Source organism: Centropristis striata, chromosome 7, assembly GCF_030273125.1.
Source record: "Centropristis striata isolate RG_2023a ecotype Rhode Island chromosome 7, C.striata_1.0, whole genome shotgun sequence".
Taxonomy (NCBI): Eukaryota; Metazoa; Chordata; class Actinopteri; order Perciformes; family Serranidae; genus Centropristis; species Centropristis striata.
Genome location: NC_081523.1, coordinates 28,887,577 through 28,905,215, shown reverse-complemented (window position 1 = coordinate 28,905,215; position 17,639 = coordinate 28,887,577). Strand labels below are relative to the sequence as shown.

The window sequence follows — 17,639 nt, the reverse complement described above, 5'->3', positions numbered from 1 at the left end:
TTCGTGTTTTGAAAGGTCCATCCTCCCATAGCCGTTTATCATTCTACACCAGACGAAGAAGAGGCAACAAAACAAAACAGCCAACGTTTGTGTTTTGACCTCTTCTGCATGGATAAAGTTATCTTTTTATATACACTATCTCGAGAGAGTTGAATACATGGAGCCCAAAGCGCCTGTTCTGCTGAATGCAGTCCCTCCTTATGGGCATGTTATTACCAGCGAGAAATGGAGAAACTCTTCCCTCGTTCAAAGCTTAAAGGGTCATTAGTGTTCGTTTTTATTATTCATAATACAGCTGTTTCATCAAAGCAGTTTCATACAAACATTTTTATGTAACATGAGCCAAGGTCTGTGCTGTTCTGCTTTATATCGTCACCCTGTTAAAATAATCGCCTAACTCATTTTTTTTTCAAGTTTTGCAGGAAACACAAAAAACTTCACCAAAAGTGTATTATATGACATTTATTGATCATTTCACTCAGAAAGCATGTAACAAAGGATGGCTATTGGCATAGTAATAACACTGTGTAAATTATGTAATTTAAGAGAAGTAAATGACTTAGGCAATTTTTTGAACATGCCTATGTGACTTAAGTAAGATATGGTAAGACTTTATTTTGACGGTGTCTACATAAGAGTGACAATAGCGTGTCATAAACACGACATGGGATGTGTCATGAACATTAATAACTCTTTGAAGTAACATTAATGCTCATGATAGTCACAAGGCATCTTCAAAAAATTGCCTAAGTCACATTTTATTTTGACTTGGGGATAATAAATCCGCTTAAGTCACACACTTGACATAGGCCATTATCTTAAAGGAGTAAAATCACATGATCTGATCAACTGAGGATGTAGGCAATTTTACCATAGGTGGCCGGCGTCATGAGGAGATGATTTGAATGATCTGCGTGAATGGTAAGCGCTCACTAAAGGTGCATTGTGACATTTATGGGCTTTATAACACTTTATCTTGATTTATAACTCGTTAATCTGTTGCATTCTGTGTTTTTTCTTTAATTTCATGTCTCTTTGTAGTCAGTGCTTTAATTAATTGATTGTTTATTGACAAAATTATTTTTAGATAATCGACTGAACATTTAAATATGTGAACTTGGGCTTTGGAAAATGTGTTTTATACTATTATTTCACATTTTATGAATCAATGGATTAATCAAGACTATAACTTTAGTTAAATCGATTCTAAAAGTCATCATTAGTTAGTGCCCAACAAAGTTGTCAAGTGTGTAGTTGGTAAGAATAGGTTAAGGTTCATAATTTCCCCATAAGTTTGGTGTTGTACACCATCTATTTCTTTGGTTGCACTTTGTACTTTACATTATTGAATGTGACGCCTTGTATGTGACCTCTCTTATCTTGCTCTGCACAGAAGATGTTAATATGTCTAATGCACCTGAAAACAACAGCTACTAGAGGAAACTTGTTCGCTACAGAAATGTGAGTTTCATTTAAAAAAAATGTTTTAAAAAGATAACTGACAAAGCAGTTTTGCTGAAAGCATCTCTGTATTTTTCTGCCTGATGTGAACTGTGCCTCTCCTGTTTTTAAGAGCAACAGTAGTTTCCAGCAGCTGGTGTTGGTGGAGAACAGACTCAGTGAGCAGTACTTTTCTGCTCTACAGAAGTTTGTGGTGTTTGACCTCGGCCTGACTTTGCTGCTGGTCAGCAGGCAGACGGAGGCCTCGCAGCTCATCACTCAGATCGTGAGTAGACTAAACAGTGAACCTGCTTTCTTTCCACTTAACATAAATATCAAGTATTAATGAATAAGGCCTTGCTTGTATGAGGAGTGCATGTGACATTCACAGCCTGCAGCTTAGGAGTTGACAGACATGTGAGTTCAGTCCTGTTAAAATAATTGATTATTTTCTATATTGGTAAATGATTTTATGCTTGATTTCTGCTTCTCTGTTTGACTCCCTGGTGTCTGTCCCTGTTGTCTGTCTCTGTGCGTGACGCAGGTCACTATCAAAGGTCAAACCTTGAGTGTAATATCTCTCTCTATGCATTTATATTAAATTAGGCAATATGATTTTGATACAGTGATTGTTTGTGTGTTAATGTTTAGAAACTTTGATTACATATATTTCATTGTCTGTTTCATATTTTTTAGACTTTTAGAATCTATGTGAGACAGTGAAAATCCTTTGGCTCTGTGAGACATACTATCTTTGTAAGACACAACAAGGCAGGGGGTTTTTGTTGAATGTTCTGGAGAAGAGGCCACGTCAGGATGGCCTTGTCCGGCGCAGCAAGCAACCAGGTGGCTTGACGTGCCGTTGTATTGATTAAAACTGGCGAATCAGCGATCAAGAAGGCGGAACTTCCTGCAAGAAATCGACCAGCATGTTTTGTAAACAAATGTTAGTACTTTAATGGGTTCAGGGAGAGAGTCGTGGTTCAGACTTCACGAACTGAAACACGTCTGTTTGTATTCAGGGACATGAGTTTTTGAACCCGGAGAATCTCTGTAAAGTGCACATTTTTTGACGTATTGTAATAAAACTATGTTAAACTGAGAACTTGGACGTCTCCAGCTCTACATTTCCCCATCAAGGATCTGCGCAGAAAAATGGTGAGGTTTTTTCTGTTGGTGACAGATTATCAATTTTCAAGGTTTCCTCATGCAATTTTTCTAACAGTCCCAATTGGTTGTCCATTTTTTTTTTTTTTTTTTACTTTTCCTTCCGTTGACAACAAGAGGCTTGTTGTGTGAACAATGTGTGTGATGTCTGTGTCATTTCAGAGTGCCAATAAAAATTATTTTTAAAAAAACAAAAAAACCAAGCATAGATCCTTGGTGTAAAAGTTGTAAAGCTCTCGTAACATTACATTTTGTTGTCTAATGCAGACCTTCTCCAATTGTCTCCAGCTTCACGGGGGCAGCAAAGAGAACCCCTTCAAGAGGAGGAGCTCATCTCGGCTGTTGGACCCGCTGGTCCTGGCTCTGGTGCAGCATGTCCCCGGAGTCAGCAGGGTTAAAGCTGTGGCCCTGCTGCAACGCCGCCCCTGCAGAGCTGGAGCCCATCGTGGGTCAGGCTGCAGCTCAACAAATCCACAGCTTCTTCCACAAACCCACGGCTGCTGGAACATGAAGGCTCACCTCTGGACCTTTATGTAACCAGGAAAGTTTGGATTTTCTGGTAATACAGTTACTCTTTGATTCAAAATTAATAAAAACTCTTGTGTACAGACAATATCTGTTTACTATTGACGGTGTGGGTGGCCACGTCAATTAGTAATTCAGTCTGGAACAAAATGGAGGACCAAGAGCCATGTTGCTAACATTTCTGCTAACATGGCTGCTAACATGGCTTAAAATGGAGAACTTGGAAATTGTTTGTTTGTTTTTTTAGTTTTACACTCTGCACTCTTGCATTCACAATTAACAAGTATCAGTCATTTGTAGCAAAAATTGATAAATCAATAATATAAACATGTAAATTTACTTTATTACACCAAATTAAAGTCAATGTACAAAACCATATGACTGCTCTACTTAGTATGACTGACAGGAGAGATGATCAGAGGGGCAGAGTTTTTACCACCATTGTTAATAAATGGACTGAAGTGTGGGTAGAGTTTCTCAGTGAAGGAGCAGCCAGTAAAGGAGTAGATAAGAGCTGCAGCATCAACATCATAAAAGGAGACCAGACCCTCCTCATAATCCACAAACACCCCCACCTTCTCAGGCCGAGACTTCAGAGAGAGACGGACTGAAGGGCCAGCAAGAGCTACATACTCATTTTCATTCCTCAAACATATTGTCCAGTAACCATTCTGAGGGTTCAGTTGGATGTTTCCCTTCCTGTTGATCGATTCTCTGGCCACTCCTAAAGTCCACCCAGTCTTCCCTTTAACCTGAACCTCGTAGTAAAATATTCCTAAAGAGAAACTCTGCTTTGCTAAGACACAGGGATAAATTCCAAATCTCTTTGTAATTTCTGGGAGTTTCTTCCTTACATCACCACAGCTGACTTGTTTTCCATCATCAGACAGAATGAGCCAGGGATTTGCTGTATCAGAATCCAGTTTCAGATCCACTGCATACTGCTGGACCCTCTTCAGCTATTTATCAGGGAGCAGCTTCTTCATCTGTTTACTGAGCGTCTCCTCCACCTGATTCACAGCTCGCCCCACTGTCCCCTCATATGAAGGTGGATGGACGTTGACTTCTGTCCAGTCTTTGGTGGGTGGAGCAGCGTTCACGGAGGTGAAGCTTTGGAGGAAGTGGAGTTGGTCTTCAGACTGTAGGAGCTGCTGCACCTCAATGCTTCTCTTCTTCAGCTCAGAGATTTCCTGTTCCAGCTCTTTGATGAAACCTTCAGCCTGTTTCTCTGTCTTTCTCTGCTTCTCTTTGATCGTATAGATGAGCTCAGCCTGGCTTCTCTCAACAGACTCCTTCAGAGCAGTGAAGACCTGAACACCATCTGCTGTCTCTCTGTCTGCATCTTTCTGACTGAGCTCCACTGAGAGTTTGATCTCCTCAATCTTCAGTCGTCTCTTCTGGATCATCTGCTGAATTTCAGCCTCTGTCTTCCACAGCTCAGCCTTTTTTCCTTCATATTCTTCGTTCACAAGAAAAACAACATATTTCTTCTGGTTTAAAACCATCCAGACCGTAAAGACCCAATTCAGACACACAAGGAGGATCATCAGGACCTTCAGTTTGTTTCCTGAGCTCATGTCAGGAGGAACTTTTCCTGGTTTTTGTTGAGCTGACTGTCTGAACTGAGAAGCCATCTCAGAGATGAAAGTATTGACCCGCAGAGGAGGTCTTGAATGAAAAACCTCTTTACAGTTGGGACACTGACACTGGACATTTTTATCCCAGTGTTTAGTGATGCAGGTTTTGCAGAAGTTGTGTCCACATGGTGTGCTGACTGGTTCAGTGAACACATCCAGACAGATGGAGCACAGAAACGGATCTTCAGTCAGCAGACGGCTGGCAGCAGCAGACATATCTACACTCTGAGGCAAGAAGGGTGAAAAAACAAAACTGTCATTTAAATATTTTTAATATTTTTTCAATATCTTTTATGATATTTCTAATTAGGGCCTCGGGGCAATCGGACTGTAGGTTATACTGTGGATTTTTTCTTCTTCCTCTTCCGGACGCAATTTCGTCCCGCTACTAGTCCTACAACTTGAAGAGTTGCAGGACAAATTATATATCAAAACGTACGGTTTGATCGGGATCGGTGTGCTATTACTTTTATCTACAGAATATGAATTCTGCCCAAAATTTTGCATTGAAATGAATGGGACGGCCGACAAAAAATTTGCGAAAAAGAACAATAATTGGAGATTTTTAAACATCTACTTCTCCGGCATAATTTCACCTAGAGACTCCATTTAAACTTTACAGTAGACACAAGTCTTGTGTATCGGTGTATTAATCCACGTTTCGATAGCTCATATAGTTTTTTATCAATCCCTGTTCAATGACCATGATCATTTTGGGAGAAATTCTGAGATTATAATGGATGTGTATTGCACGGAATGTTCGTGTCACAGTGTGTGATGTCATCGCTCAGAGTGTAGAGGGAGAGAAAAAATTGTCAAAAAATAAATTTGAAAACTGCGCTCCGGGCCGCAAATTCCACTCTACAGAAATAATTTATACATAGAAATGTAGGAAAATTTGTCTTCTCACTCACAATCCTCTGGTAAAGCTGTCAGAGTTATAGTTTGGGCGTACGAGGCACAGATGCGCCACCAACACCACCAACAGCCTCATTGGGTCCCATATTAAAAACGCAGGAAGATTTCGGAAAAAAGGAAGATGGAAAAAATTTTTTAGATCGCTCTAACAAAGCTATTTTTTCATTTTTCTTAAAAAAAAATCATATGTAGACATTCAGGAAGAACTCAGGACACTCAAAGTGAAGTCAGATCAATGGTAGTATTATAGTTTTGCCAAAAATGCTTTCTGTTCGAGGCCAGAAATTCCAGCCTGTCAATGTTCCAGGACCTTAGCAGGTGTCAGTTAATTCTCTTGAATGCTTTGATCTGATTGCCTTTGATCTTTGGTGTGATTACAGTTACAGATACACACAAACACACACACACATGCGCGTAAGCACGCACACTCCTCAAACATGCATACACATGCTTCAAACTCACACACGCGCACACACACACACACACACAGTAACTTTATGTGATTTTAATTACACACACACACACACACACACACACACACACACACAGTAACTTTATGTGATTTTAATTACACACACACACACGCACACATTTTGAGGTTAAAGGGCATAGTTTGAAATCTCTGAAGAATCTCATCATAGTGTACACACACCGGCAGTAGCCCCCGTGGCCCTTTCAAAATTTCCCCAGAGGAAATTTTCTAGTTCCAATTTAATATTGAACTAATTTCAAGTCAATCTGTGTAATAGTTACAAAAGTTAGAAAAGGTCAATTATGTGTCTTTTATTAATTATAAAGAAAACTGTCACATGAAATCAAATACTATACTCTGAGTTAGGTCAATCCAAAATGAATCTAAGATAGCCTAGTTAACCTTTAGCATGCTTATTTTGTGCAGTTACTTTATTTTGGTTTGAACTAAACTTTGACCAAATATCCAGTTAATATATTTGTCTCTGTAGGGCAGTGTACTCACCAGTGTTTGGCACAGATTCTGCTGTTGATAAGGAAAAACCTGCTGGATTCACTTTAAAGTTTCTTTTCAGAGAAACCGAGAGACTTGTCTTGATTGCAGCTCGGCTCTTGCTCAGACAAATTTTGACTTACATTTCAGGAAATGTGACGTTGCAGCTCTTCACCTTTACTGTTGCTCCACCTCTCAGTGTAGCTCGATGAATGACATTTCATCATCTCTTTTGGCAATACCCTGAAAAATTCTATGATCCATCAAGGCAATTCCCTCTACATGTCACTGCTCTTCTCCAAAACTAATGAGCAGCTTTTCTCTATAAAAGATTTCTCACAGATCATATTAGAAGGAAGAAAATATGTGTTTTTAACTGAGATACAAATCTTTAATGACATTACAAAAAGTAGTCGTACCAGTCAGACTTGTTCTCCTACATTCACGTAAACTGCCTCAGCATCAGATTCCAATTAATTAATATGAACTCATATGACCACATGCTGCTGTTATGAGTATGACCTCCACTAGAGGGGGACCTCAGATTATTTTCAACCAACTAGTAGCTGGTTTAGTGTTCATTTCAGCTGCTCAAACACAACTTGAAGGTTAAAAACACTACATTATCTTACTCAACCAACTATTTCAGATGTGATGAGGTATACAAGCTTGTCAGCTCAAGTCAGTCTAAGAACAGCCGATTTTGTTTTTTAATCACAACATCCAACATCCATAAGATTCTTCCCCACTTCACCGTGTTTAACGTGTTTATCATCATCAGAAAGGATGAGTTCAGGTTTTGCTGTATCAAGATCATGTTTCACATCCACTCGCCCCCTACATTTCTGCTTCTAAGAGCTTCTTCGTCTGTTTTCACAGCTCTCGTCCCCTAACATGAAGATGGACAGACATAGACATCAGGAGCAGCGTTCAGCAATGTGAAGCTTTGGACGAGGTGCAGGTGGTCTTGAGAATGTAAGAGTTTATCACAGTGCAGCATGAGATATATCAAGACAAAATGAACTCAGACAGGAAAGTCATGGCTATTCTGAAATCAGCTTATGGCTCATTCTGTATGAACTGGGTGTCAAAAGATTGTAAATGTGGTAGAATTTTTGTATATTATGACTTTTGATACATTAGCTGAAGAATTCAGTTTCTGTTACCTGTCCGTCCGTCCCTATTCTATCAATATTTTGTCTGTGGTGAGACTGTACCTTGGCTCCAGACTGTGTTTCTGTCTCCTCAGAGTATGCCTTAATATTATGTTATCAATTTCCCGCCAGGATGTAAGGTTTGTCAGAATTGACTTGACATCATGCTGCTCTGTCTTCTTTATTTTGCTTGATGATTGTTAATTCTCCTTAATCAAGTATCCATAAAATATTTAAACCTAAGCCATTGGGGTCTCATTATTCTTCTTTGTTTTAGAGTCAAGATCAATCATTTTTCCATAACGGTAAACAACAACAAAGTCGTTTTTTTGTTTATTTCTTCATTGATAATTCACTCGTACACATACATATACTCTACTGACCTGCAACCATCCAAGAGTCAATTGGGTTTTACTTATTTTTTAGAAATTACCACAATATCAGGAAAAACATATAATATTAGCCAATTCATAAAAATGTTATACATACAACAATTTACGTAATAAATGTCCCTTCCCAGACAAACGCTATGCCAATTCAACACATTTTTGAAAAGCTAGGACAGTTTTGAACGCAGAAATAGTATTAGATAGGGAAAAAAAGTTTGGTTACTTTAAACAGGAGATTATTTGCAACAGTAAGAAGCAATGGTATATATTATAGGTAAACATGATATAAAGAGACCGGTGAGAATTAGGAAGTTGAGCAGTAAATATGTTATGGTATTTAGATATAATACATTACATGACACTGAACAGTTTTGTTCATTTATCAAAAGTTTCTCCTCACTGTGTTGTACAAGGAATTCTGAAGATGTGGATTTCGATTCCATTATTTCGACAGGGACTGAAGAATGGGTAGAGTTTCTCAGTGAAGGAGCAGCCAGAAAAGAAGTAGATCAGAGCTGCAGCATCAACATCATAAAAGGAGACCAGACCCTCCTTATAATCCACAAACACCCCCACCTTCTTAGGCCGAGACTTCAGGTAGAGAGGTACTGGAGGGTTAGCAGCAGCAGAGTACCCATGTTCACACTTTTTAGATACAGTCCAGTAACCATTTGAGGGGGTCAGTGTGTTTTTCTCCTTTATGTTGGTCAACTCTCTGGTCACCCCTAGAGTCCAGTGAGACCACTTTTGAACCTGAACCTCAAAGTAAAATCTTAAAGTTAAAGCCTTCTTTAATGAGACACATCTACAGCTACTTGCCTGTTGTCTGTCTTTAGGCTGAGTGGGTATGGGATGTACTATATCAGGATCAAGCATCACATTCTCTGCATACTTCTGGACCCTCTTCAGCTCAGCCTCAATCAGCTTCTTCATCTGTTTACTGAGCATCTCCTCCACCTGAATCACAGCTCGCCCCACTGTCCCCTCATATGAAGGTGGATGGACAGTGACTCCTGTCCAGTCTTTGGTGGGTGGAGCAGCATTCAGGGAGGTGAAGCTTTGGAGGAGGTGGAGGTGGTCTTCAGACTGTAGGAGCTGCTGCACCTCAGTGCTTCTCTTCTTCAGCTCAGAGATTTCCTGTTCCAGCTCTTTGATGAAGCCTTCAGCCTGTTTCTCTGTCTTTCTCTGCTTCTCTTTGATCGTGTAGATGAGCTCGGCCTGGCTTCTCTCAACAGACTCCTTCAGAGCAGTGAAGACCTGAACACCATCTGCTGTCTCTCTGTCTGCATCTTTCTGACTGAGCTCCACTGAGAGTTTGATCTCCTCAATCATCAGTCGTCTCTTCTGAATCATCTGCTGAATTTCAGCCTCTGTCTTCCCCAGCTCTGCCTTTTTTCCTTCATATTCTTCTTTCAGACGAACAACATCATGTGGCTTGTTGTCTAAAACAGTGCAGAGCATGCAGACACACATCTGGTCGGTCTTACAGAACAGCTCCAGCAATTTATCATGCTCGGGACACATCCTGCCTTTCAGGTTCTCCACAGGGTCGATGAGCTGATGTCTTTTGAGACGTGACGCTGTCAGATGTGGCTGCAGGTGAGTCTCACAGTAGGAGGCCAGACAGACCAGGCAGGACTTCAGGGCCTTCAGTTTGGTTCCAGTGCAGACGTCACAAGGAACTTCTACTGGTTCAGAGACTTGCTGCTCTGAGCTGCTACTGCTGACGTTCTGTTGAGCTGACTGTCTGAACTGAGCAGCCATATTAGAGATGAAAGTATTCACCTGCAGCTCAGGTTTTGTGTAGAAAATCTTTTTACAGTTGGGACACTGACACTGGACATTTTTATCCCAGTGTTTAGTGATGCAGGTTTTGCAGAAGTTGTGTCCACATGGTATGGTGACTGGATCAGTGAACACATCCAGACAGATGGAGCACAGAAACTGATCTTCAGTCAGCAGACAGCTGGCAGCAGCAGACATACCTACACTCTGAGAATAAAAATGGTGAAAAGACAATAGTGTCATTGCATATTGTTTTATTATTTCTTCAATAAATTCAAATCATGACAGACTAAACATGTACAATGGCAATTAATTCTTGACGTTAACACATGAAATGCAATGTTCTGAGCCATATTTAGTCAGTATTTGTCTTCATTTGTTTCAGTGAAGTGTCTGAGGGAGTGGAGCAAAAGAAAAATCACATCCTCTCCAAAGACTTGTAGTATCAGAGTCAGCTTGAACTGCTGCAGAGAGCAGAGAATCATTAAATGTGCTGAAGAGAAGTTTGAAGCTACTGCTCTCGGCTGCCGGAGATTATATATATATATATATATATATATATATATATATATATATATATATATATATATTTAAGCATCATTGAGTGTTTAGAAAAGCACTACATAAATGAAATGGTATTATTATTATTATTACTATTATTATTATTATTATATTGTTGCCTCAGTTTAAAATTGGGCCTGATTGGAACTTCCTGTCTGAGTAGGGCTCAGGTTTTGAGTTCATTCAGGTTGTTGAAACAGAGGAAATATTGTCAGCTTTACTGCCTCACAATAAGAGGTTGAAGTCCAAGGACACTTACCAATGTGTGTAACAGTTATATAATTTGCAAAACTTTGATTTTGTGCCTTCATAATCAATACAATAAATTATCACAGAAAATATGATACTGTACTCAGTGTTTGGACAATTAAAAGGGAATCTTAGCGACAACGACAAAACTAAATATCATACAAACATCATAAAATTACTAAATATTCAGCGAGTGTATTTTGTCTCTGTAGGACAGTGTACCCACCTGTGTTTGGCACAGATTCTGCTGTGTTGTTGAGGAAAAACCTGCAGGATTCAGTTGAAGTTGAAGTCAACATTGAAGTGTTTGGTGGATTACAGGAAGACTGTAAAGGGAGAGTTGTTGCCTATTGATCAAATGATACAGTGTGTCCTTGGATGTCCCCTTGGCAGCAAGATATGGTAACACTTTATTTTGAAGGTGTCTACATAAGAGTCACACAAGCCTGTCAGAAACATGACATGACAAGTATCATCACCATATCTTGCTTAAGTCACAAAGGCATGTTCAAAAAATTGCCTAAGTCACATTTTATTTTGACTTAGGCATAATAAATCCACTTAAGTCACACACTTGACATAGGCCATTATCTTAAAGGAGTAAAATCTGATCTGATCAACTGAGGATGTAGGCAATTTTACCATAGGTGGCCGGCGTCATGAGGAGATGATTTGAGTGGAGTTCTGTGTGAATGGTAAGCGCTCACTAAAGGTGCATTGTGACATTTATGGGCTTAATAACACTTTGTCTTGATTTATAGCTCGTTAATCTGTTGCATTCTGTGTTTTTTCTTTAATTTCATGTCTCTTTGTAGTCAGTGCTTTAATTAATTGATTGTTTATTGACAAAATTATTTTTAGATAATCGACTGAACATTTAAATATGTGAACTTGGAAAATGTGTTTTACACTATTATTTCACATTTTATGAATCAACGGATTAATCAAGACTATCGATTCTAAAAGTCATCATTAGTTGCTGCCCTACAAAGTTGTCAAGTGTGTAGTTGGTAAGAATAGGTTAAGGTTCATAATTTCCCCTTAAGTTTGGTGTTGTACACCGTCTTTTTTTATTTCTTTGGTTGCACTACGTACTTTACATTTTTGAATGTGACGCCTTGTATGTGACCTCTCCTATCTTGCTCTGCACAGAAGATGTTAATATGTCTAATGCACCTGAAAACAACAGCTACAAGAGGAAACTTGTTCGCTACAGAAATGTGAGTTTCATAAAAAAAAATTTTTTTTAAAGATAACTGACAAAGCACTTTTGCTGAAAGCTAATGCTCTGTATTTTTCTGTCTGATGTGAACTGTGCCTCTCCTGTTTTTAAGAGCAACAGTAGTTTCCAGCAGCTGGTGTTGGTGGAGAACAGACTCAGTGAGCAGTACTTTTCTGCTCTGCAGAAGTTTGTGGTGTTTGACCTCGGCCTGACTTTGCTGCTGGTCAGCTGGCAGACGGAGGCCTCGCAGCTCATCACTCAGATCGTGAGTAGACTAAACAGTGAACCTGCTTTCTTTCCACTTAACATAAATATCAAGTATTAATGAATACGGCCTTGCTTGTATGAGGAGTGCATGTGACATTCACAGCCTGCAGCTTAGGAGTTGACAGACATGTGAGTTCAGTCCCACTTGGTTGTCCATTTTAGAATACTTTTTTTATTTTATTTTTATTTTTACTTTTCCTTCTGTTGACAACAAGAGGCTTGTTGTGTGAACAATGTGTGTGATGTCTGTGTAATTTCAGAGTGCCAATAAAAATGATTTAAATTTTTTTATAAAAACAAGCATAGATCCTTGGTGTAAAAGTTGTAAAGCTCTCGTAACATTACATTTTGTTGTCTAATGCAGACCTTCTCCGATTGTCTCCAGGTTCACGGGGGCGGCAAAGAGAACCCCTTCAAGAGGAGGAGCTCATCTCGGCTGTTGGACCCGCTGGTCCTGGCTCTGGTGCAGCATGTCTCCGGAGTCAGTAGGGTCAAAGCTGTGACCCTGCTGAAGCAATTCTGCAACGCCGCCCCTGCAGAGCTGGAGCCCATTGTGGGTCAGGCTGCATTTCAGCAAATCCACAGCTTCTTCCACAAACCCACGGCTGCTGGAACATGAAGGCTCACCTCTGGACCTTTATGTAACCAGGAAAGTTTGGATTTTCTGGTAATACAGTTACTCTTTGATTCAAAATTAATAAAAACTCTTGTGTACGGACAATATCTGTTTACTATTGACGTCGTGGGTGGCCACATCAATTAGTAATTCAGTCTGGAACAAAACGGAGGACCAAGAGCCATGTTGCTAACATGGCTGCTAACATGACTTAAAATGGAGAACTTGGAAATTGTTTGTTTGTTTTTTTAGTTTTACACTCTGCACTCTTGCATTCACAATTAACAAGTATCAGTCATTTGTAGCAAAAATTGATAAATAAATAATATAAACATGTAAATTTATTACACCAAATTAAACTCAACGTACAAAACCTGATAACTGTTCTACTTAGTATGACTGACAGGAGAGATGATCAGAGGGGCAGAGTTTTTATCACCATAGTTAATAAATGGACTGAAGTGTGGGTAGAGTTTCTCAGTGAAGGAGCAGCCAGTAAAGGTGTAGATAAGAGCTGCAGCATCAACATCATAAAAGGAGACCAGACCCTCCTCATAATCCACAAACACCCCCACCTTCTCAGGCCGAGACTTCAGAGAGAGACGGACTGAAGGGCCAGCAAGAGCTTCATACACATTTTCATTTATCAAACATATTGTCCAGTAACCATTCTGAGGAGTCAGTGAGATGAATCCCTTCCTGTTGATCGACTCTCTGGCCACTCCTAAAGTCCAGTCAGTCTTCCCTTTAACCTGAACCTCGTAGTAAAATCTTCCTGAAGAGAAACTCTGCTTTGCTAAGACACCGGGATAATTTCCAAATCTCTTTGTAATTTCTGGGAGATTCTTCCTTACATCACCACAGCTGACTTGTTTTCCATCATCAGACAGAATGAGCCAGGGATTTGCTGTATCAGAATCCAGTTTCAGATCCACTGCATACTGCTGGACCCTCTTCAGCTCTTTATCAGGGAGCAGCTTCTTCATCTGTTTACTGAGCGTCTCCTCCACCTGATTCACAGCTCGCCCCACTGTCCCCTCATATGAAGTTGCACAGACGTTGACTCCTGTCCAGTCTTTGGTGGGTGGAGCAGCATTCAGGGAGGTGAAGCTTTGGAAGATAAGGAGGTGGTCTTCAGACTGTAGGAGCTGCTGCACCTCAATGCTTCTCTTCTTCAGCTCAGAGATTTCCTGTTCCAGCTCTTTGATGAAGCCTTCAGCCTGTTTCTCTGTCTTTCTCTGCTTCTCTTTGATCGTGTAGATGAGCTCAGCCTGGCTTCTCTCAACAGACTCCTTCAGAGCAGTGAAGACCTGAACACCATCTGCTGTCTCTCTGTCTGCATCTTTCTGACTGAGCTCCACTGAGAGTTTGATCTCCTCAATCTTCAGTCGTCTCTTCTGAATTTCAGCCTCAGTCTTCCCGAATTCGCCCTTTTTTCCTTCAAAGTCTATAACCATACAGACCTTGATGACACACACCAGACACACAAAGAGGATACATAGGGCAGCCTCTTTGTTTTTTGAGCTGACGTCACAGGGAACTTCTACTGGTTTAGAAACTTGTTGCTCTGAGCTGTTGCTGCTGACGCTCTGTTGAGCTGACTGTCTGAACTGAGAAGCCATCTCAGAGATGAAAGTATTCACCTGCAGCTCAGGTCTTGCTTTGAAATCCTTTTTACAGTTGGGACACTGATAGTGGACATTAATATCCCAGTGTTCAGTGATGCAGCTTTTGCAGAAGTTGTGTCCACATGGTATGGTGACTGGATCAGTGAACACATCCAGACAGATGGAGCACAGAAACTGATCTTCAGTCAGCAGACAGCTAACAACAGCAGACATACCTACACTCTGAGGACAAAAATGGTGAAAAGACAATACTGTGATTGAATATATTTTGATTATTTGTTTCATACATTCAAACCAAATGAAACATTTTTTAACGTTTTACCATTCCTTCCTATTTATTGTTGAACTGCTATTTTCCTCTTTTTTAAAAATATATAATTGGTGGTTGTGAGCAGTGTATGTTTTGGGGAAAATAGCAGTTTGACAATAAATGCCACATAGAAGTGGTGGACATCATTTGAAAGCTGTGAACCTGAAGATTAATTTAGGATGCAGCCCAAGTTGTCAAGTTTTTCTGGTCAAAAACATCTGATTAAAATTACTTAATAAATTAATTATTTATTTAAACCTATTCAGGTGTATAAGGGGTCATAACATTAATATTATCTCATCTGAAGCCCATTTCCATGTTCAACTATGTCCCATAAGTTGTTGCAGCAATTTATGAGTTGATACCATTTGTTACACACATTTGGTGCTGAATTATGCAGTTTTTCTCATATCAACAATGGATAAAAATGGTCAAAAGAAAACTCAAAGGACACTTACCAATGTGTGTAACAGTTATATAATTTGCAAAACTTCGATTTTGTGCCTTTATAATCAATACAATAAATTATCACATAAAATATGATACTGTACTCAGTGTTTGGACAATTAAAAGGGAATCTTAGCAACAAGGCTAGTTAGCTTTTAGCAGGCTTAATTTATCTGTTGTCCTCTTTTCCTTTGTCATGTCTTCTGGTTTTTGAGCAAAACTTTTACTAAATATTCAGCAAGTGTATTTTGTCTCTGTAGGACAGTGTACTCACCGGTGTTTGGCACAGATTCTGCTGTGTTGTTGAGAAAAACCTGCAGGATTCAGTTGAAAGTTTCTTTAGAGAAAAACAGAAAGGCTTGTCTCAACTGCAGCTCTGCTGTCGCTCACACAAGCTTTCACTTTCATTTATAGGAATGTGACGTGGTTGAAGTGGTCACTGTTGCTCCACCTCTCAGTGTCTCAGCCTACTTGTGGCCCAGCGACAAAAGTTTTCCATCTTCGATTTTCCTGATTTTTTCCCCCTGAATGTATTTTGATCAGTAAGAAATCTGTCACATAAAGAAAAGAGCGTAAACAGTTTGCAAACCAGCAGAAACGTGAAATAAAAGATGAGCTGAACATTGAAGTGTTTGTGGGATTGCAGGAAGACTGTAAAGGGAGAGTTGTTGCCTATTGATCAAATGATACAGTGTGTCCTTGGATGTCCCCTATTGGACATTTCAGCTGTTTTATTTATTTTAGAGGCAGAAGCTGACTTAATGTTAACGCTACAGAGAAGCCATGTCATGACATATTGTAAGGAAGGATGTGAAATGACACTCCAAAGTTAGTCTGTTATTTAGCAAGGGAAAAAAAACAGACATGGCTTTTTTCAAAGTGGTCCTCTGACCTCTGACCTCAAGTTATGAACAATTTATACTTACATCAACAACATTTGATTTTTATAAATTAAAACTCAGGTACTTAACAGTACTGTTCTACATTGTTCTGTTCACAATGGCTTTCTCAAAAACCAGTATGGATTCATTGGATTTTTTTTGTGTGTTTACTGCATGATCATACTTTACCTTTATGGAATTTAACCATTTTCCTTAATTTACCTTTAGGTATACATTGATGTTGCCAGACCATTGCTGAATAAATATTAACAAAAGATATTGGGCTTAGTTTTAGGGTTGAGAAGATTTTGAAGAGTGACAACTTCAGTGCAAAAGTTAAAAAAAACAAAAAACATCACAGTTTGCATTATTCAGTTTATTTGGCTCTATTTGGCTTAAGAGAGTTTGGATACAAAAATCCCAATAAATCTCAACTGTGTTTATATCTCTGACAAACTACAACAGAAATGGCTAGAATGAAGCAGCTGAGTAAAGAAACAAGAGTACAGATTTATACATTAAGGAAAGAAGGATACACAACGTCTAAGCAATAAAAACCCAAAGACCTGATAATTATAGAAAAAATGTGTTCTAATAAGTGACTATTTTGTTGCAAAGTATAGCAATGAAACTATTATCTTCTTTTTACAACTTTGGTCTTGCTTCCAAACTTTTGGCCTATGGTGTATATTAGGTTATTCGACAATTTAAATGTTAATTCATATTATTGTTGTTATTATTATTATTATTATTATTATTGTTATAAATAATACTGAAATTTAACTTCTTTGAAATATTTGGGCTACATTTAACCATATTTACAAATACAAATATTTCTATATTCTCTCCTTGTTTATTTGATACATATGTTATATTTATGCTACTTTTTTAATACTACCCTTGGTCATACTGATCCTTCTTTCTGCTGTTATAATGATGCAATTTCCCCATGGTGGGACTAATAAAGGTTTATCTTATTTTACTTCTTTGTCGTACAACAGTTTGACTTGTTTTCGCTTTATGGATTATTCTTGAAATCTTACACTTAATTAAATTGAAGCCTATTATTTTTGCAGCACTCCTATTAAATGTTGTTACATTTTACTCAATCAATAACCAATTGATAAAAAGCTTGTAACAGAAACAGCGCAGATACCATAGACTGGTTGATACCATAGCAACACACTGTTAAAATAATCGTCATTTAAAAGTAATTTTTTGTCAAAATTTTTTTTTTTGCCTAAATCATCTCCTCATGACGCCGGCCACCTATGGTAAAATCGCCTACATCCTCAGTTGATCAGATCATGTGATTTTACCCCTTTAAGATAATGGCCTATGTCAAGTGTGTGACTTAAGCAGATTTATTATGCCTAAGTCAAAATAAAATGTGACTTAGGCAATTTTTGGAACATGCCTTTGTGACTTAAGGAATATATGGTAACACTTTATTTTGAAGGTTTCTACATATGAGTGACA

At 38.9% G+C, this 17,639-nt stretch overlaps 3 protein-coding genes and 2 pseudogenes across 3 annotated transcripts; 2 read left to right on the top strand and 3 right to left on the bottom strand.

Moving 5' to 3' along the window:
- The first annotated feature begins 753 nt into the window (after positions 1 to 753).
- LOC131974996 (Fanconi anemia core complex-associated protein 24-like) lies at positions 754 to 3,249 on the top strand (annotated as a pseudogene).
- Positions 3,239 to 6,778, bottom strand: LOC131974994 (E3 ubiquitin-protein ligase TRIM21-like; annotated as a pseudogene).
- Positions 6,779 to 8,178: 1,400 nt separating this feature from the next.
- LOC131974461 (E3 ubiquitin/ISG15 ligase TRIM25-like) lies at positions 8,179 to 10,177 on the bottom strand. Its single transcript, XM_059336773.1, has one exon. The coding sequence runs from the start codon at positions 10,175 to 10,177 to the stop codon at positions 8,591 to 8,593; it is 1,587 nt and encodes a 528-aa protein (XP_059192756.1). The 3' UTR covers positions 8,179 to 8,590.
- Positions 10,178 to 11,952: 1,775 nt separating this feature from the next.
- LOC131974460 (Fanconi anemia core complex-associated protein 24-like) lies at positions 11,953 to 12,967 on the top strand. The gene is made up of 3 exons (XM_059336772.1): positions 11,953 to 12,009; positions 12,124 to 12,276; positions 12,664 to 12,967. Exons 1-3 carry the CDS (start codon positions 11,953 to 11,955, stop codon positions 12,895 to 12,897), a joined length of 444 nt encoding a protein of 147 aa, XP_059192755.1. The 3' UTR covers positions 12,898 to 12,967.
- Positions 12,968 to 13,240: 273 nt separating this feature from the next.
- Positions 13,241 to 15,750, bottom strand: LOC131975125 (E3 ubiquitin-protein ligase TRIM39-like). The gene is made up of 2 exons (XM_059337668.1): positions 15,554 to 15,750; positions 13,241 to 14,744 (listed from the first exon to the last, which is right to left on the bottom strand). Exon 2 carries the CDS (start codon positions 14,733 to 14,735, stop codon positions 13,281 to 13,283), a length of 1,455 nt encoding a protein of 484 aa, XP_059193651.1. The 5' UTR covers positions 14,736 to 14,744; positions 15,554 to 15,750; the 3' UTR covers positions 13,241 to 13,280.
- Positions 15,751 to 17,639: the final 1,889 nt, after the last annotated feature.